The sequence below is a fragment of the Pituophis catenifer genome, unplaced genomic scaffold, assembly GCF_029215685.1.
Source record: "Pituophis catenifer annectens isolate HBS135680 unplaced genomic scaffold, rPitCat1.0.hap2 SCAF_1, whole genome shotgun sequence".
Lineage (NCBI taxonomy): Eukaryota > Metazoa > Chordata > Lepidosauria > Squamata > Colubridae > Pituophis > Pituophis catenifer.
The window spans coordinates 117797542-117819110 of record NW_027256881.1 but is presented as its reverse complement, the minus strand read 5'-3'; the positions used below and the strand labels follow the sequence as shown (position 1 = coordinate 117819110).

The following is a 21569-nucleotide window of genomic DNA, read 5'->3' as shown; positions in this document are numbered from 1 at the left end:
TAATGTGACTTTGGCTATTTTACAAAGAGATTGCTTCTTGGAACAGAACTGACTTCTAACTAGTTGACTCTTAATAATGAACAGAAATTGATTTCTATCAATTGGAATATCTGCTATTTTTACAAATGGGATGGGATCAAAATAGATCAGCCATTTTTGCACTATGGAGTATATGGAACATGCGTCATAAGGAAGAAAACTTAATAGTAGCATTAGAAATGTACAGTGTGATAATTCATAGATGATAATGCATACCTTTCTTGCGAACACTGAAATTGTAGCAGAATTTAGCAAATTATTCTATATGGCATCTGTCCTTATTTGGCTGCAGCGTATTGAAATATTTCTGTATTCTGGGAAACAATATCAGGTGTTGAAAAAATGCTTTCAAAAATAATGAGAAACAAGAAAAAATACAGAGGATACAATATATAGCTGATTATAGAGAAATGGGTCCAATGAAAATATGCAATTACAAAAATACAGATTATGTGATTTGCTTTGTTGATTTCCTGATTATTGTGAATCTGTTGATTAATGGTGGCTATAATTGTTATATATATGCCAGTTTATAAATTTCATTAATTTTAGTGGGAATAGGGTGATCAGTCTCCTGTTTGGATGACAACCAATGTCTTATCATGGCATTTCAAACACACCACTTTTCTCTAAAATGACTCAATGATTAAAAATGTATATATCTGCTGAATTTTCAGTTCTCTATGTGGATAATACATTATCATAACATTTGATGTAATGCAGTCTTTTCTATTTAAAAACTTAAAATATGTTCACCATGCATGAATTGACACTTTTCATTGAAGCTGATGCTTTTGTTCTGCAAAAAAAGGAAAAATGTTTTGTTGCAGAAGATCATGTGCCAGTAAGGGAAGAATTAGGACTGTCGTTTAATATGTCATTTCAGATCTGCAAACATTTGGTCTTTGCAGGATTTTGAATAGATATTTTTTTCTGAAAATGGAGGGGTTTTTTTTTTTAACTAAGTAATGTTAGGTCCCATTTTTATTTCTGAACCTCCAAGTGAAAATGTCCTGATGAGGGAATTGTATTATTTCTTATGCTTGAACTTTTGCTTAATATACCTTGCTTAATTGCAGCATCTGTAAAAAATGCATGTCACATAGGCTTGAGAGATGGTCATGGGTTGCAACAGACAGTACATCTTTTAAAGAAGCATTAATATGTTCTGATTTGCAAATATTGGCGATATACGTATGTGTGTGTGTATATGTATGTATTTGTTTTCTTTTCGTAGGCCTTTATGTGTATTTCTCTTTAGTCAGGTTCTTCCTACATAAACCAAGATTTTTATGCAGCCCTAGTTCAGTGAAATCACAATCCACTAGTTTCTAGGCTTTTTTCAGGCAGCCAACAAGCAATAGTCTCCCAATGGGCAGCAGGGTGCTTGTTGGCTGCCTGAAAAAAGCCTAGAAACTAGTGGATTGTGATTTCACTGAACTAGGGCTGCATAAAAATCTAGGTTTACGTAGGAAGAACCTGGCTAAAGAGAAATAGATATGTATGTATACATTATACATACACATACACATACACATACATGCATACATACATACACATGTGGTTGGTCTCTTTTATGAGGCCAATAGTGTCATATTTTTTCATTTTTCAGAATTGAATATTGTTGTTTGATTTAATAAAGAATTTCCACCTATTAGACAACTGGTTACCAAAAAGACATATATTGAGGATGAACATGTGCATTCTTTCTGTGTATATTTTACGCTACAACTTTCATGTGTATGTATATTTTTGTGGCATTCTGCTCATTTATATCTTAAGAATAGTTTATTCAGATTCAAAAGACAAAACCTAGAATTGATATATACTTAAGACAGTGTGGAGTCCTTAGTGCTCTCTTAGCTTCAATTGAGTTGTTTGCTTGAAGATCTCTCATTAACTACCTAAGTAACATCATCAGTACCTAGGAGTTTAAGACAATGTTTGATTCTGCAATATTTGAGGTTGTGTTATCATTAGTACCGTATCAGTATTTGATAGTATATATTAGATTATCTTATTATACTTTGTTTGAAATGCCTCTTAAATCTTGCATAAAAATTCCATTGGAGTGTTTTATTATAGAAAGCATACTTAATTTTATTCAGACACACAATACATCTTTAAGTAATAAATTGTGGCTCCATAGGGAAAGGGCATTTCTTATTCAAATATGTTAAAAATTGATGGGAAGTTATTATGTGATAATAGCTCATTGAAAAGTCATAAATTAATAGCGATCAGTTCTTTAGATTTGATAATGTACACACATTATTGGTTGTGTGTATGATTTTGCTATTCCATTTTTGCAATGGAAACTTTTTCCCCACTTTGTTCGACTGACTGTTATTTCTAATACCATCACTTGAAAGCAAGGCAGGTCTAATTAAAGTACAATATGTTGCATTGTAATCTGAATGGATTAAACAAAATACCTGTGTATTGTATGATAAGACTGCATTTTGTTCTATTTTATTGTGTGAAAATCTTAAATGATAAATGATGTGGAAAAAATAGACAGATGAATGTGAATTCATAAACATTTGAAACAGCAATTCTTATGGGCTTATCACATCAAATGCAGTTTTTGAATGATGTTTAAACTTTGGAACTTGTAAAATTCATATTCTAGGCCATGATCCAGCACAGTATTAAAAATACCGGAGACAATTAATTTCAGTGAGCTTGAGCATGTTTACCTTCGTATTGACCTCAGAATTTATAACTTTTCATGATTTATTTTCATCTGTTTTCCCCACATTAATTTTCTGCATGTTGCAACAGAGCCTGTAGTGTTTCTCATTCTCATGTATAACACCATTTTTGTCTAACTTTAAATTGCTGATTTCTTTCTTTTATTCCCATCATTCCGTGCATTTTATTCATTGAAGAACAAGAGACTTATAGTTCATCATCCAAAGGTAAATATCCATGTCAATTTTACTAACATTACTCATGCTGTGTTATCTTTATTCTGCACTAATTTCATATTAATCCATTTCTGTAGATTACATTCAGTTAAATCACTGCATTAAGCTAAGGCTACAGAGAACTTGCTACCCACAATTTAGTGGTTCATCACTAGGGCAACTTTCTCACTATGGGGCAGAAATAGAAATAGTGTGCTGTTATCCAAAGTCCTACAGTTTTAGAAAATTGTAGCCCTTAATTCAGTAGGCTGCAAAATGTATGAATCTAGGCACTTTAATTTTTTCCTTAAAAATTGGCTTTATTTTTATTGTTATTTCAGCTTAAAAGTCTTCATCGTAAATTTTCAGTGTGTGTTTGATGCACATAATAAAAACATATGAAGGGCTTTATTCTGGCTCCATAATTCTGTTCTATCCCCATCCTACTGATTGGAACTTGTAAAAAAGATATTTAAAAAGAATTATCAAATTTTATGCAGCTGGATGCACCTAAATGCTCTTTTTAATATTCCCTATAGAACATGTATGTTAGATGTGGCCTATCATATGTTTATTGTAAATATCAAACATACACAAATAGTATGATTAACTGTGATTAGCAATTTATAAAAAGGGAAGATACCTAGACTTATTGTGATGATATAGAAGCATCAGTCTCCACCAATGGCTTCCACCTATGGTGACACTGCAATTCCTCGAATTCTTAGCTGAAGTTCGTGCTGTTATCAAATTTTAACCTTGTCATCCTATCGTATCTGGAAGAGTCTGGATGATGGAAGGCTAATACATATTCTGATGTTTAATGCCTTGTGTCACTTGGGATGCCATAAAGGATGTTGTTCTGGGTTTGTTATGAAATACCTCTCCCTCAGGCTTAGCCTGTTGTGTCCCTGATTATTTCAACATTGTCTTCTGTAATAGGATCACTCAAAAAAGATAATTCAAAGCTCCAGAGCTATTGCAAACAATTTGGAAGCAGTATAAATTATAATCTGGATAAACAGATTTCGTAATTATAAAGCATAAAGATTATACTGTGAGTTATTAGAAATGTCAGCAAGGAATATATTTGTTAACAAAACAAGGATAAAATCCAAGAGTTCAGTGAAACACCAAGGGATTTGTTAAAATAAAGATTAGGAAAGAGAAGGGGAGGGGAGGGGAGGAGGGGAGGGGAGGGGAGGAGAGGAGAGGAGAGGAGAGGAGAGGAGAGGAGAGGAGAGGAGAGGAGAGGAGAGGAGAGGAGAGGAAAGGAAAGGAAAGGAAAGGAAAGGAAAGGAAAGGAAAGGAAAGGAAAGGAAAGGAAAGGAAAACTTTGTTTGAAACTTCATGAACCAGATTCCTAACATTATGTTACACACACTACCAGTATTTGATATCAGGGACAATTTTTATCAGGTTTGCAACTTGTCTCTTTCTTTTGTGTTATGATCCTGGTGAAAATTCTCCCACACCTAATACTGTTATCTAGTACCTTAAATTTTAGTTACCAATATTACAGTTCCATTATTGCCTATGAAACTTGATTTTGCAAAGTTACTGCTCCAATATACATAGATGTATTCCCTATTCAGGAAAAAAGAATAATTTATAGAAAGTATTCTTTCCTGCAATTTCATATTCATCTTCTGCTTCAACAGAAGGTGGCTGACTCTATATAGCGCAAGACCTTATTTTCGCTTTCTAGCCCATTCTTTGAGGACTATTGACTGGGATCTCATGTAGGCCGCTAGCCCACAATTGCCAGAAGAAACCAAAAGACATGCATCTACTTCTCTAGGTAAGCCTTGTTTAGCATCGTCAAGCACTAGATTCACGTAATTTGAATGGCTTTCCCACAGACATTAGCAGAAGAGTGCATTTCTGCCACTTCCTTGCTGTCTATTCTAGAATAAAGTATGATGAAATGCTGGGTTTTTAAACAACCAAAACATTGGAGCAGCGATATAGTGGAAGAGAATGTTTGGCAACACAACTGATTCCTTTTGTAATAATCACAAGAAATGTGCTCAAGCCCTCTCCCCAGTCAAAATTTACAGACCAATTTAATTGCATAGGAAATATGTAAAAAGACATCTTTCTGGTCTTATAATTCCCTTACTTATAATTATGTCCAAATGATCATATTTTCACTAGAATCGCTTGTTTGAGTCTTGAAGAGCTTGTGCTTGTGTCATCAGTGACAGCATCGAGCTCCCATGTTTTGTGTCCGTCTCTTTTTCAATTGCCTTTGGCTTTTCCAACCAGCAGAATCTCCTACAATAACTTTTGCTTTTGAACCAGGTAGCCAAAATTAACTTTAGCTTCATTATTAGTGTTTCCAATAAAAAGGTCTAGTTTATTTAGTCTAATATTGAATTATTTGTTTTTCTTGTGATCCAAAATATTTCCAGCAATTTTTGCCAGCACTACAGTTAAAAGCCATAGGTTTTCCTTGTTTAATCTTTCTAATGGTTCGGCTTTCATTGCAATATTTTACTGCCACGGTTTGACATGTGGATCTTTTTCGCACTATGACAGCTTAATTCTGTCCCAGTCTTTCCCCCAAGTAGCAGGTGCTTCTTAACATTATGTCACCATCCCTGTGTGTTTTTGAGCCTGGGAAAATAAAGATTAATTTTACACTTGTTTTCACTTGCAACAAGAGATATCTTAAGTCTTCTTTGCTTCCAAATATATATGTGTCATATTACCATATCTAGGGTTGGTAATGTTTGTTTCAACAATTTTGATTGCAATTTTTATTTTTTTCAAATCAGACATTTCTGATAAGATACTTTGCTCATTAATTAAAGAAATAAAATGATGGTATATAGTCCATCACTCTTTCCCCAATTCTAAACCATTTAATTGCTCCATTTTCTTTTCTAATGTTGCTTCATGATCATCATTATCAATTCTTCTGTAGGCAGATGAAGTGGCTTAATACATCCATTTTTTTAAAGTTCTGCTTGTTGGGATCTATTTCTTATTTATTTATTTCTTATTTAAATTTTTATATCGCCGTTCTTCCGAAGGATTCAGAGCGGTGTACAGCCATATTAAAAGAAACATATACCCATAAAATTTAAAAACAATTTAAAATATATTAAAATGTGGCCCTTAAATTAAAAACTACAAACACCCAATTAAAATTCATTTTCTAAACCAGCCCAGCCTGTTGAAACAAAAGGGTCTTAAGGGCATGGCGAAAGGTACGTAGGTCAGGGATCATGTGAATTCTCTGGGCAGTTCATTCCAAAGGGCAGGTGCCCCCACAGACAAGGCTCTCCCCCTGGGTGTCGCCAGTCGACATTGTTTGGCTGATGGCACCCTGAGGAGTCCCTCTCTGTGGGAGCGTATTGGCCGGGGGGAGGCTATCGGTGGCAGAAGGCGATCTCGTACATACCCAGGTCCTAAGCCATGGAGCGCTTTAAAGGTGGTAACCAACACCTTGAATCGCACCCGGAAGACCACCGGGAGTCAGTGCAGCTCGCGCAGGAGAGGGGTTACATGGGTGCGCCATGTCGCCCCTATAATCACCCGCGTGGCTGCATTCTGGACCAGTTGGAGCCTCTGAGTGCTCTTCAAGGGGAGCCCCATGTAGAGACCATTACAGTAGTCCAGACGTGACATGATGAGAGCACCGGTGTCAATCAAAACCTTGCTATAATCAATAAAAGAATACAAACTATATCTACTGAAACGTCCATGTATTTTCTCTTGTCCATCAAATGTTACCAAAGTAATATAAGATGGTCCTGACTTTTCTAAATCCAGTATGTATGTCTATACTGTTGAAGTCTGGAGTATCATCTTGTCGATTTGTTTGGTAGTTTGAACATTCTTTAGAACTGCCACTTTTTGACAGTGGAAAATAAATTGATCTTCTCTAGTCCTTTGGCTGTCACTCTGCTTTTCATTCCTGCATGCAGACCACAAGCTACCCTTTTAACTGTGTAATTGCATAGGTTTTTAAACAAATCGGCATGAATTACATCAATTGCATCTTTGTTGCTTCCAGTATTTAACTTTACAGTCCATAATGTCTGATTCTGATTTAGTGTTCAAACATTTGCATGTGTACAGATTTTGTGGTCTTTCCTATAGTCATGCTAGTTTTTCTTTATGTCTTTTTTTCCATCAGATCTTTGTCTTCTTTTACTTAGTAATGCTTATTTTGCATAAATGTTTCTCTTGATTTCTGTCAGGTTATTAATAAAGTTCTAGACCTTTAGGTTGTGATCTTCAATTGCATTCTTGTTTAGATCGAATTGATTGACTCTTCTTTGAAACTTGGTTGGACAAAATCTTATTTGTTGCCTTTTGTTTTGCATCTTTCGTCAGCTATTTTCAATATATCAGTACAGATAGTCCTCTCCTTATGACCACAATTGAGCCCAACTTCTAAGACAGTTGTTAAGTGAATTTTGACCTATTTTATCTTTCTTGCCACAGATGTTTTGTGAATCACTGCAGTTAGTAACATAGTTGTTAAGTGACTCTGGCTTTCCCATTGACCTTTGCTTGTCAGAAGGTCACAAAAGTTGATCATTTGATTCTGGCACACTGCAACCATCATAAATAGGAACCAATTGGCAAGTGTTCATGGGACCACAGGGATGCTGCAATGGTTGTAACTGTGAAAAATGGTCATAAGTCACTTTCTTCAATGTAACTTCGAACGGTCACTAAATGAATGGTTGTAATTTGAGAACTACCTGTATAGTCTTTTACTTTTTTCTTTTTGAGGACTACCTGTATTTCTTTTCGAGGACTACCTGTATACAGTCTTTTACTTTTTTCTTTTTGGTATATTTTTAGCAATATTTTTGCTTGCTTCATCTTTAATGATATCATAAATTTCAATTCAGAGTTCTTTGGGCAGTCAAATAGAGCAGCAAGTGTTATTTTTGTTGACAGAATAGAACTCTGTATTTTTTGCAGAATATATAGTCAATTCAGTTTCAGTGTGGTCCATTCAGTGATGTCTATGCGTACCTTTTAGATTGTTGGATAGTTGCTACAAAATTTGAATTTTCTTTACAGAATTCTATTAATATATATCCTGCTTGATTTTATGCACCAAAACAAAATTTTCATTATTTTATGTACAACTGTATCAATCCAAACTTCCATAACTTGTAAGACATCTGGCTGGGATTTTTTTTGGGAGTGCGGGGAGCAGCATGTTGACAGGATACTACAATTCACAATAGAAATATTCAGCTTCCATTTCTTCTGCAACTGTAGTTGGAGCACAGACTTAAATTATCGTAATGTTGATTGAAATTGGACTTTAGACCCAAATTGAAATAATTCTATCATTTTGGGAGGTTGCGTCTGAGCATTTTCTGTGAAGTTCTGATGTTTGATGCAAATCAATCCATTCCATTCTATTGCTAATTCTCAGAATATCTTTGTTCAGTCTTGACCTTTATGCTCTGACAACATCAATATTGTCTTGGTTTATAGTTAAGCCATTTCAGATGCTAGTTAGTTAGTTAGTCAGTCAGTCAGTCAGTCAGTCAGTCAGTCAGTCAGTCAGTTAGTTAGTTAGTTATTGTGTATTTATCTAACACCCATCTCACAACCAAGTGACTCTGAGCAACATTTTGCATATCTTTGCAATACCGATTTGTGTGTGTGTGTGTCTGGACACATCAGCATACAGCCACATAAAAAGCATCAGTGCTATTCATATTTGCTCTCTCCTTCTTCCTGGTAGCTTGCTAGAGGCCTCCATTTCCAAAATCATGCTGGCTTGTTGTTAATGTCCATTTGAGGGTGGATATTTTGGCAGAATAATAGAGTGGGTTCCCTTTTCCTTTTCCAATGACTCATATTTGGTCTTATCTCTCATCTATGACCTGCCTGTCATGAATGAACCTTTGGGGAATGTATATTCCAAACAACATTGCTCAGAATCATTGGATTGTGCAAATGCCCCTTGACCTATAAGTTAACAATGCATGAAAGAGCCATCTAAGACCTAGAGGGGAAAAAATTCAAAAACCACTGTTCAAGATTTAATATTTAGAAAGTTAAGACCTCTTAATCAACTCACATTGTCTTTCTATGTTGCTAAGACTGAGTGGTCCAATTGTTCTCCCAACTTTTTTTATTACGAATGACGAAATGGAAGGTATGGTTGAAAGGTACTTGGAGAAATGGCACTTCTATTGTTCTGTGTTCCTAAATTCCTGCAGAAATTACAATGCTCCCGTAAGGGAACTTCTGTCATACAATCAATCAATCATTTGTAGTCCCCCTCATCCAACTAACAATAAATTATATCTTGGAGTCTCAGATATGAACTGGTTAAAAGTCTCACCAAATACTTTTTCTTACAAATTATCACAAGAATCTCCATACACCTTCATACAGAGAAAGCCGTTTAAATAAGTAGTATGATTTTTCTTTTTAATTACTTTGAAATGTATTTTCCAGAACATATTTTATACTAAAGACTTGAATATTTTATCTGTTTTTTCTTCCTATAAGGAAAAGCTATTTATAATCAATATATTATAAAGTAGTGATTATCATATCTGTGTTTCAATCTACTCTAATGTAACTATTAACTGTAGAGCAGATCTTTACTTGAGCAACTGAATATATTTAACCTTTACTGTCATTCTCAAGAATTAGTATTGACCATAATGTTACCAATCCTGAGAACAGGAATTGATTTTCATTGGCTATACAGAATATTCTAAGGCATTCCAGTAGAGGTGGGTTTCAGCAGGTTCTGATCAGTTCTGGAGAATGGGTAGCGGAAATTTTGAGTAGTTCGGAGAACCGGTAGTAAAAATTCTGACTGGCCCCGCCCCCATCTATTCTCTGCATCCCGAGTCTCAGCTGATTGGGAGGGAATGGGGATTTTGCAGTATCCTTCCCCTGCCATGCCCACCATGCCACACCACACCATGCCCACCAAGCCACACCTACAGAACCGGTAGTAAAAAATTTTGAAACCCACCACTGCATTCCAGAGTAGTGTCCTGTTTATTCTCTTACTAATGCACATTTTAGCAAGGCCAAGAAAGTCTCCATTTAAACTAATCAAAGTTTATTCTTCTGAATGCTTCTCTTCTGCTACAGTTGGCCTCACATATCAAAAGAGTTAAGGCCACTTTCACCACCTCTACATATTTGTCTGGGAAAGGTTATTAAAGGTTTAAACTGATATTTAAAAATTGCTTCCACAAAAGAATTGCTTAAGCAATATTAGGTAATAAACTGTTGCAGATTATTTCATAATTAGTTTAAGAAGTTCCAATTTGGGAAGGCTATTCTTTTGGGTATGCATGTGGGTGTTGTGATATAAATTGGAAGTTATTACTGGAATGTTTTATTTTTCTGACTTTCTGCTCAAAAGAACCAAGAACAATGCATGAAGCAATAAAACTACTTTATCAAGAAGAAAAATATATGTACCATCAATAACAGAAGAGCGAACTGACCATGTCACCCTTAGGGTTGCATAAACCTATAAGCATAGTTTTATTCTTGCTTACAAAGTGAATATGTAGGAATCGGTTGTATTTCCTCTGGAAGGGAATTATTTAAATTATTAAATAAATTATTAAATAAATAAATAAATAAATAAATAAATAAATAAATAAATAAATAAATAAATAAATAATATTTAAATAATTAGTTAAATTATTTAACAGTAGGAGTGGAAATAAAAGTAGGGACATGGAAAGCAAAAAAAAGGCAAGAATCATGAGAAAGAATGATCATTATTTGATACTACATAATAGGATTCAAATGAATAAATAACTTTAAAAGATGAATGATGTATAAGTTGTTTTAATACTGCATGTGGCTTTGCTAAACAGTAACTATTTCCGTTTCTGGGCACAAAACTAACAATTCATCGAAAAGAATACATGGAATGAATAAATACAAGTATCAAATATGTCTTCCAATCTCTTAGCAGATCTTTACAGATAAGTCTTTTTTTAAAAAAATATCTTTTATTAATTTGTGGGTTTTGCATATGGAGTTGTATTTTAATAGTTACATTATGAGTAGAAATACCATGTGCAAGCCTTAAATTTTCCTAACTCATCAGCAACATGGTACATAGTTTCAATTCCAAAATAAAATCAATACTCTGAATAAATTGTACCCTATATTGTGGTACTTTAGATTACATCTTTGTCAATCCATAGATTTCTTCGATGAAATGAAGAAGCCCACTATGTTTTTAAAATACAAAATCTCCTGTTATCCATTCTGTTTCCATCCTTCAATGAAGAATTAGAGTTCTTCAACGTTTTTTTTCTTGTAGTCAATAGCAACCTTGTATATATAGCTTCTGTTTTAACACAGAACATTTGAGGTGCTGCTCCCTTCTAAGTTTTCCCATGTAGGGATCTCTCCAGGTCCTTGCAGTTCACCTTGAATAACCCTGATAATAAAGTCTTTAGCCAGAAAGGAAATTTCTCAGCAGCAATTTCTCCCTCCTTCCTCTAGCATCCTGTAAAAAAAATATTATGAATAGGAAGAATAGATTTATCAGTTGCTTTTAAAAAGCAGGAGGGACATGGTGGCTCAGTGGCTAAGAGGCTGAGCTTGTCGATCGAAAGGTCGGCAGTTCAGCGGTTCGAATCCCTAGTGCCGCATAATGGGTTGAGCTCCCTTACTTGTCCCAGCTTCTGCCAACCTAGCAGTTCGAAAGCACATAAAAAATGCAAGTACGTAGAAAAATAAGGACCACCTTTGGTGGGAAGGTAACAGCGTTACATGCGCCTTTGGCATTTAGTCATGCCGGCCACATGACCACGGAGATGTCTTTGGACAGTGCTGGCTCTTCTGCTTTGAAACGGAGATGAGCTCCGCCCCTAGAGTCGGGAACGACTAGCACAAATGTGTGAGGGGAACTTTTACCTTTACCTTTTAAAAAGCAAACATACAGATAAACAAGTATCACAGAACTACGGAATAACTTTAAATATCAGTAAGCTATTAATGAATCTCCTTATGTCCTGCAGAGATGCTTGCTCAGTGCCAACAGTTTTTTTCTTTCTCATACACAACACAAACTGAGCTGTCTAATGGACTAAAGTATTTTAAAAAGAGAGCACATTCTTACACAGAGCAAATATATTTACTTTTAAAAATAATTAATGCTATATTGGCCAGTTTCCAATTCTGTCATCCTTTCTTCCTATAAAACAGAATCCATCATATTTTGTAAAGGTTGTAAAAGTTCATCCTCAAAACATTTATAATAAGAACATCTGGTCCGGACACCTTTCCGGTTTTAATACCTTTTATAGCTTCACACACTTCCTTTATCGTAATCTGTTTCTCTTCCTCTGTAATCTTCTGTAAATTTTGTTTCTTTAGGTATTCATCTGATTTCCCAGAGAAATATCTTGCCCTTTGTACAGATTGGAGTAATATTGATGAAGCACTTTTTGCATAGCCATGTTATTCCTCTCGTAATCTCAATATCAGTTTCTTTAGTTTTTCTTTTCATAGTTTATATGTTAAACATTTTCCTGTTTTGTTTGAAAATTCAAAGGTTTTTTTTTTTGCTTTACATAACTCATTTTTATTTCCATTTCTCTTACATAGATAACTCATTGTAAAAGCTTAATTTGTTCAAAAATGCTTAACTTCTCTCAAAATGTCTAATTCATTTTTTTTAAATCCAAAATAGGTTTGTTTTTCCTTGCCTCCTCTTTTTGAGTTCAGTATTGTGTTGTATGAAATAATCTCTGATAAAAGCTTTACTTGCATCCCAACCATTCTTAGATCAATAACTTTACTTAAATTATTTTTAAAGGATTCTTTTATTTTTTTATTTATAGCCCTCCATTTGCTTATTTCTATAGCAATATTCCAGTCTCCACATAAAAGAATTGAATTTCCTTTTATAAATCAAACTCACAAGATTATTATTTGAAAAAGTCTTTGGCAGTATCTCTACGTTATGAAGCTTAGTAGCCAAATTCTTTGAAATCCAAATAATATCTATTCTTGAAAAGCATCTATGTGTTTCAGAAACTGTATTGAATTGTTATTTTTCTATCTCTATATATCAACAATTGTCCATTAAATCAAATAAAATTTTGGGTAGTTTGCCTTGAGTAATTTTAATATTTTTCTCTAACCAGTTTTGGGGAGATTACTAAATTCCAATCCAGCATCAAACATCAATTTTCATAGAAAAACCATTAGTCTCTATATAAATACTTTATAGAATAATAAAGTACCTTATCCTCATTTGGTGCATAAATGTCCAATATCAAAGCCACCGTCTCAGACAAATTAACTTCCACCCTAAGAAATATATCATGCTCATCCGTCAATACAAGTTCAAATTTTATTTAAGGTTTTATATGCAAAGCAATTCTTTTATTTTTTTAAGTTCCTGCTGAAATAAATTCCTCCCCCAATTTTTTACAAATCAAATATTTTATGTCCTTTTTTTCTGATAAGTGTCCCTTGTAGGCAAATTACGTTTTGTTTTAATTTTTTCAAATTATTTTTTTCTCTTTTGAGAAGCATTTGCTCCATTTACTGTATATTTAGAAAAGTAAATAGCACTATGTAGCACTATGTCTTCTCCCTCTCAACTTTTGCTTCTTTGTGAGTAGCCTTTCTGTCTTGGTTTAAAGTTTTTTTTTTGTTATGTCTTGTTTTTCCTTAAACTGCCCTTTCTAGGCCAATGGTTTTTTCCCCCCTTCTTTTTCCTAACCACAGGTCCAAGATAACTACTGCTTCTCTCCTTTCTCCTCTCATATATGCCCATGTGTTCATCCAAATTTTCTCAGTTTTTAATGTCTTTCCTAGTTTCCTTTTTCTATGCTCCTTGGGATCAACTGTCCATTGCCCAGGTTCATGTTTCTGATGTTGTTACTAAGACTGAAAAATTGGAGCTTCTTTATCTTGTGGTCTATTTCCGTCTTCCTTTCTCTTAGCATCTTCAAGGGTCCAATTTTCTTTAATTTAACTTTGATTCCTTCACTTATTTCTTTATTATAATCTGGACTGAACATTAATGTTGATTTAAGATGGTATACTTTCTGCTAAAATGCCAATCAAACACATAGATGAAAATTGGGGCTTTTGGTATATGGATGCTTTTTCATATGCAAATAGAACCAATTGGCCATGATAATTGGCTGTCTGCATTTTGTATATAAAATAATATAAGTAAGGTAAAAATACTAGAAATACTAGAAGTTTTGTTACCCTTAATCATAGTGTGATATCTGATGATCTGGAACAGTGGTGGGTTTCAAAATTTTTTACTACCGGTTCTGTAGGTGTGGCTTGGTGGACGTGACATGGCTTGGTGGGTGTGGCTAGGTGGGCATGGCAGGGGAAGGATACTGTAAAATCTTCATCTCCACTCCAGGGGAAGGTTACTGCAAAATCCCCATTTCCTCCCGATCAGCTGGGACTTGGGAGGCAGAGACTAGATGGGGGCGGGGCCAGTCAGAATTTTTACTACCGGTTCTCCAAACTACTCAAAATTTCCACTACCAGTTCTCCAGAACTGATCAGAACCTGCTGAAACCCACCTCTGATCTGGAAGGGGCAAGAGGAATTCTCACAATGTAAAATTCTTATTTTTCAATGCTGGGTCTGTTTTAAAATTTCTGTCAGTAAAGTTCATCAGAGGTTTGAAAAATACTGAGTATTTTAATATACAAATATTATGTTCTCAACTATCATTTGAGGCTCTTTGCACACAAACACACACATATACACAAACTCACACTTTATCTGTTTTCCAAGGATAAAGTGGTAAAACGTTTTCAGTCCAGAGTACAAATGTGCTGTTTTCCTAGAAGACTCAGAAAACCTAGCTTTTTTGGAGTCCTGGTTGTCTTATCATTTTGAGGCAGGCATGCATTAATGTACCTTTTCAGACTTTTCTAATAAAAAGGTACCTTGTTCTATCGCTGCGTCAGCTATGGTTTTGAGATGACAAATCTATATTGAGTTATATTTTGAGTCTTTAATTTTATGGAATAACATGGATAAACATTTCATTGTTGGAACTTTACAAAAATTAGACTATATCAAATAATTGGTTTCCTAGTTGGGGTACAGTCTAAGGGTCTGGTATCCTACTGGCTAAAGACAATTTATTAGATTATGAGTAATAATCTAAATACAATGCTCACATCCAGATGTGTACGTCACTCCATCATGGTCTAGAAAAGCAGACCGCTTCCTATCCTACAAGACAGATAGCTTATTTTGAAATTCTGTGATGAAACAAATACTTTGCTTTAGGTTTTAGCTGTTATATTTCTACCCTGTACAGCTTCCTGCATTACTGAAGTTATTGGGCAGTCTAAGAAAGAAAAAAAATGGAAAACTCAGAAAAATTGCAGGGCTACACATAAAAAATGCTCTGTGACATTGTATGAATGAAGCAATGTGAATGTTGAGCAAAAACACCAAGTGACAATTGGTGTACTAACTTTAAGCTTTATTATTAGCCAAGATGCTCCCTATACATTTTACACTTAGAACTTTCTGTAATAATCACAGTGCCTTGAATATGCATGGCCCAAGTTTCAGATTTCTGTGTCACCAGGACCATTGTTTTATATCTTCTCTCTGTACTAGGGAATATGAATATGGGATTTTTTAAATAAAGCAGTGCTGTAGCTTGTGTTACAACTGTATAATGCAGGAATTCTAGATCTCAGATTATTCCCTAACACAGGGTGCATAGCTCTTTAGAACCGGTAGTAAAAGTCGTGGGAGGCTCCTCCCATGCGCCTGAATGTCATAATTGATGATCTGTGCATGTGCAGAAGTGCGCGCGCACTCCCATTGTAAACCAGTAGTAAAGGTAAGTAGGACCCACCCCTGGTGCATAGCTATGTGAATTAATCACTTAGTGTTTTAACAGAAGGATTTTGAGCTATCTTAGAAGCAAGTTGCCAAACCAATATTAACAGATTTTAGGCATATTGCTTCTCTTACTGATCTAAATGATTATGCTGTGAAGAGAGAATTTATCATCACTGGAGAAGTTTAACATCTTTTGATCACCTGTTTGGATTTGGATTCATTCATCTCCACTATCACGTCTTCATCAAAGAGCTAGTCAGGGGCCTGTATGATCTCGATGCAGTGGTGGGATTCAAATAATTTAACAACCAGTTCTCTGCCCTAATAATTTCTTCCAACAACCAGTTCACCAAACTGCTCAGAAAGTTAACAACCAGTTCTCCCGAAGTGGTGCGAACTGGCTGAATCCCACCACTGTCTAGATGGCAATGAGAATGTTAAAACTGGGGTCTTATACCAGGCTAGTTAGAAGTAGGCCTTTGTAAACACAATGAGCCAAGTAAATACATTTAGTCAGGTTATTTGACAGAATGCATGGAAAGGAAAATATATGGGAAATATGTATGATTGTTATTAATATCTGTCTTTTGCTTTTGTTTGATTAAAATATAAACTCTACATTTAGTGAAGTGTGTTAGGCGTTGGACTAGATGACCTCCAAGGTCCCTTCCAACTCTGTTACTGTTACCTGTTACTGTTACTCTCCCAAAAATCCAGAATGTGCCAATACCTTCTTAGATTGCCTTCTAAGTCTTTTGCTTGCAGTGTTAAACCAGAGCACATCTGTGCTTTCCGAAAAAGTAATATAGCAGCAATAGCACTTAGATTTATATACCGTTTAACAGCCCTCTCTAAGCAGTTTTACAGAGTCAGCATATTGCCCCCAAAATTCTGGATGGAAAGCTGAGTCAACTTTGATCTGGTGACATTCAAACTGCTGGCAGCTGGTAGTCAGCAAAAGTAGCCTGCGGTACTGCATTCTAATCACTGCGCCACCAAAGCGCCTTATGCCCCAAATTTCCTGATTTGACTTATTCACTACCTGTATCCTATGTCTTTATTTTATGTAATATTTCACATGTATTTGATGCAATCTTTTTTTACTGTCTTATAAATCTGCTATTTCACAAAGGTTTAATTTATTGACATAATCCTCTTTCTCAGCTAAAAATTAAGTTCTGATTATGTATTTACCTGCATCTATCCTTTGCATACTTTTCCTTTCCTTTTTCTCTTCTTTTATTATTAGACTTTGCATACTCAGGGGTCAGGAGGTATTTAAACTCAGTAAATGATCATATACACTGATGGCATTAAATACTGATTGCCAAAGAAACTGAATTTACTGTTCTTATTCTATGGAAGGAATATATATTTTTCAGGAATCTATATTCCAAGGTCAAATTAGACACAATCCAGCCAGGATGTTTTCCTGTATCAAAATATATGTGTAAGGCGTAACCCCCACTCTATACAGAGAAAAGCTTTGCTGGTGTTTTGAGGCTTTAAATTAGTTATAAACAAAATGATGCAAAATTGTTTGGAAGCCATATCTACCACATTTGCAAATGTCATACAGTACTTTGTTTTCTTTTAAGAACCTCATTAAAATTATTTTAAATATTCTACCATGGATGGAACATTATCCTTGTAGAATTATATTATAGAGAGACATATTTTGAAAAGAAAAAAAATATTTTCCAATTTTAAGAAATATTCTATATAAAAGAATGCATGTTATGGATATGTTGGAAATTTGGAAATGGGTAGATAGGGTTTGCAAGCAATCCTTGTTGATCTGCATTAGCATGCTTATGTTTTGCTTTCACATCCTGATGGAGATACTGTTTGAATATTTATTCAGTTCAAAATAAAGTCACACTTGCATCAAATCAAACTATATTCAAAGTTTTTTTAATAGTTTCCCATTATCTGTTTTTGCAGCAAATTTAGTAGTGGAGGAGCGAACAAGACAGATGAAAATGAAAATGCACCGGTATAATCAGACAACAGGGTGTGGTTCTAGTCAAGAACTTGAACATGAGCAATATACTAAGGTAAATATCAAAATACGACACTATGTATGAAAATTTGGAGAATTTACATACATGTTAAAAGTATGGTATAAAACAAAAATATTGAGGAAGAATACCTGTTATCCCTCCAAAGGTTCTTTTTATTGGTTTAACTTAGGAAGCTACTGATACTATGTTATTTTACAGAAACCATATTATTATGTCATTATTTCATTTGTACTCCTCAGCTTTTTTATTAATAAAAAAACCCTAACTGCATTAAAAAATATATAAGATTGGTTACATTTAAATTTATTCTGGTTAGAGAAAATAAAATTATTGCTTTGTTCTCCTTTCCCACCCATCAAAGTAGTAAAGAACATTAGTCATTAATCTTCATATTGTGTAAATTAAAGTTTAAAAAATTATTGAGGATTTCTAAAACAAATCATTTTTGTCAAATTGAAAATCTTACATTAGGATTTGTAACTGAATCAGGCAGATATTCCTCCTTTTTTTAAAAAAAGCCTTTCTACAAATTGGAAACTTACCGTACATTTCAAGTAATAATACAACCCCTGTGCAGGCAATATGCAAGTGAGTAGCTTAGAAGGAGAAGTGAGCAAGTCATTCCCTCTTTAAATCATACCTTTACTCTCTTCTCCATAATCTCTCACAACTGTTCTTCATGGATAGTGTCTGTTTGCAGCAGGAAGCTTTTACTTATCTACAAAGGCTTTCATGAATAATGGCCTCTTCACATACTATAGCATGAGTTTGCAGAAGGAAAGGACTCAATTTGTTATTCGCATATTCAATTGCATAATACTAATGTGTCGACTAAACAGTCAACTAAATATGACTAAACAGTCATATCAATCATATACATAATTGCTCATTTACAAACAGAAAATTACTTGTGTAGTATGTAGTGTGTGATTTTTGCTAATGATTTTATTATCCAGTAACTAGGATTTTCTGGAATAACAACTGATTACTAACAACAGAAATTGAATCAATCTGTTAAGCACCGCTTTTTTAAATCTATCATAGGCATTCTAGACAATAACCCTATCGTAGCATTTAATTTTTTTAAATGTGCAATTTTTTTCAATTTCCTCAAAGTTTCCAGATCAAAACATTATGGCAAATTATGCATTGATAAATGTAATCTATAGAATCCAGAATTTTCATCATGTGCTATGAGATTCTGATGCATGTTCTGCCTATTATGCATATGTGTTCAATGAAGCAATGCATGAAGAAAACAGGCACAGTTTGTATGATTATGTTGTACTGTGCTTTTTGTCATTTGCTTTTATCATTTGCTCCCCATCATTCAGAAATACCAATGGACTGACATTTTTATACCTTCTCATTGTTTTTGTTTGTATTGGACAACTTGTCTCATTCTACATTTTTATAGTTACAGTACATGTGAAAGACACTCCATTAAGTGTACTCCACTAAACTGGTTATGAACTGCTGCAATGCTGACAGTTTTGCCTACCTATGTTAGATTTAGGGGAGGAAGCAGAAAGCAATGCTTTTTAGTTGTGTCACAAACCCCTGAGATAATATCCCCTCTCCAGTGGTGAAATGTAAAATGGTTCTGTGGGCATGGCTTGGTGGGGGGGGGGTAATGTGACTGGGTGGGCATGGCCAACTTTTTTTTTTACTTTTAAAAGCATTTTTTCCTACAACCACTTCAGCTGAAGAGGTTGTAAAAAATGCTTTTAAAAGCCTCTGATGATCAGGCAACTCAGCTGGGATCGTCAGAGGCTTTTAAAAGCATTTTTTTCTACAGCCTCTTCGTCTGAAGACGTTGTAGAAAAAATGCTTTTAAAAGCCTCTGACGATCCCAGTTGAGCTGCTGATCATCAGAGGATTTTTTTTTTTTTTTACTTTTAAAAGCATTTTTTCGGCCGAAGAGGTTGTAAAAAAAATGCTTTTAAAAATTAAAAAAAAGCCTCTGCTGATTGCGCAGCTCAGCTGGGCTTCTGGGGGGACAGGGATTTTTGCTACCAGTTCTCCGAACCACTCACCACCATTGCTACCAGATCGGGCGATCCAGTCCGAACTGGGAGCATTTCACCCCTGCCCCTCTCCTACATCCATATAACTACTTTTCTCTTGATATTTAGAAAGGCTATGAAAGCAGTGATGTTTAAAAAGAAATTTTAATAGGATCATGGGTATTAGAATATTTAATAATAAATATAATAGCAGTGGGAATATGGATTTTAGCAGTTTGAACTTAATATTATTCCGATTTTAAAATTCCGTTGTATTCCTTTTTTCCCCCCCAAAGTCAAGCCACTTGCAGACAAAGAAATCCTCCCCAAAAGTTCTCACCGCTGTTATCTGTAAAGTTCACAATTTTCCAAAACAAAGATCAAGTTGCAATATTCCTTTTTACTCCTGAAGGTGTCTGTCTGCAATCCATAATTTCCGATTGTCTAACAAATATCCATTTTGTTTCAATCTACATTAACAATCTTACTTAGCTTCTCTTTTTCTTTTTAGCTTTAAAAATATCAAATCAGTTTTATAGTCCAGTTTGAATTTAAACAGCTCTTCTCACTTCTTTTTTCCTTTTTTCCTTTTATTTATACAACACTTCTGTTATAGGGCTTATTGTCCATTCTCTTTTGTTTTTCTTGAAATTCGAAAAAGAAAGGGGGGAAAAAGGAATCTATTTATTTCTTTCCGATTCTTTAACCAATCTTGGGTCAATTTCTCTAGTTATTTAAAATTTTCCAAATTATTTCCAAATAATTTTGTTCAAAAGTCAATTTTCCATCAGGTTTTTGCCCCTTTAAGATTACGCTTCAAAATCTTCTTTTCTTCCCCCCCCCCATGCTCATTAGCCGCTGTTTTATCGCTAGGGGTCTTAAAGTTTAAAAAATGTTTCCTTATTGTTGTTTCAACCATGGGTTGGCTGTTACTCACCCGGCTTCAAAAAACTCCATTCCATTCACCACTCCTGCTCAATGTTTAATCCGGTTGCCCCAGCTTTGTGACAGCCGCAATGGCGGCTTTCCCCCGCTGCCGAGTCATAGAGAGTTTCCTCTGAGCTTTGAGGAATTTGCCTGTTCCTCTTGGTCTTCCGAGGTGCTTCTCCTTCTTTCCCGTCCCTACAGGATGGTTCTGGTCCAAAGATCCCTCGGCAGCGGTTCGTCAGTCCGGGTTTTCGCGGAGCTCATCAGAGCCCACTAATTCCCCAACTGTCTCGCCGCGATGCTTCCAGTTGAATCCCGGGTCATAACCTTAATGGTGCTGTAAAGGAAAAGAAATATGAAGCAAAATCATGAGCCGAGTCACAATCATGTGATTTTTCTTTTAGCGACCACTTTGCTTAAAGCCTGAGTTGCTGGTCACAATTTCAGTTGCTAAACAAGGATTACCTGTAAGAGGTCACTTAGTTTAATATTCCAAACAGATTTCCACTTTGAAGTAATCATGAGAAAGATGTATATAATATAAAATACCATATGTACAATGTGCTTTTGTTCTCCTACTTCGCTGGCTATTACAGTTGCTAAAATTGCTGTATGTAAATTATGCTTTTATAGCTTCATAAATTAATAGTAGACTTTTATACATGTGTGCCACAAAATATTATCTGATACTTGTTCTATTTCATAGTTATTTGAAAACTATGAATTAACTGTAGCTATGTAGCTATGACGTATTAGGACTTTTCCCCCTTTCGCTAAACCGGGCACGGGCATGGCCAGTGCGTAACGCATCCGGCCCACGGGCC

At 34.9% G+C, this 21569-nt stretch overlaps 1 protein-coding gene across 9 annotated transcripts in view; it reads left to right on the top strand.

The window, feature by feature from the left end:
* Nucleotides 1-21569, top strand: part of RIMS1 (regulating synaptic membrane exocytosis 1) — a 268011-nt gene that overhangs the window by 212774 nt on the left and 33668 nt on the right. For 3 of the 9 annotated variants that reach the window (XM_070954548.1, XM_070954541.1, XM_070954557.1), the window contains one exon: nucleotides 17733-17845. The exons of 5 other annotated variants lie outside the window; for them this stretch is intronic. In XM_070954548.1, the coding sequence (XP_070810649.1) occupies nucleotides 17733-17845 (113 nt within the window). Of the gene's footprint in view, nucleotides 1-2930; nucleotides 2961-17732; nucleotides 17846-21569 lie in introns of all 9 variants that reach the window. One more of the 9 variants, XM_070954532.1, reaches the window with a different exon arrangement.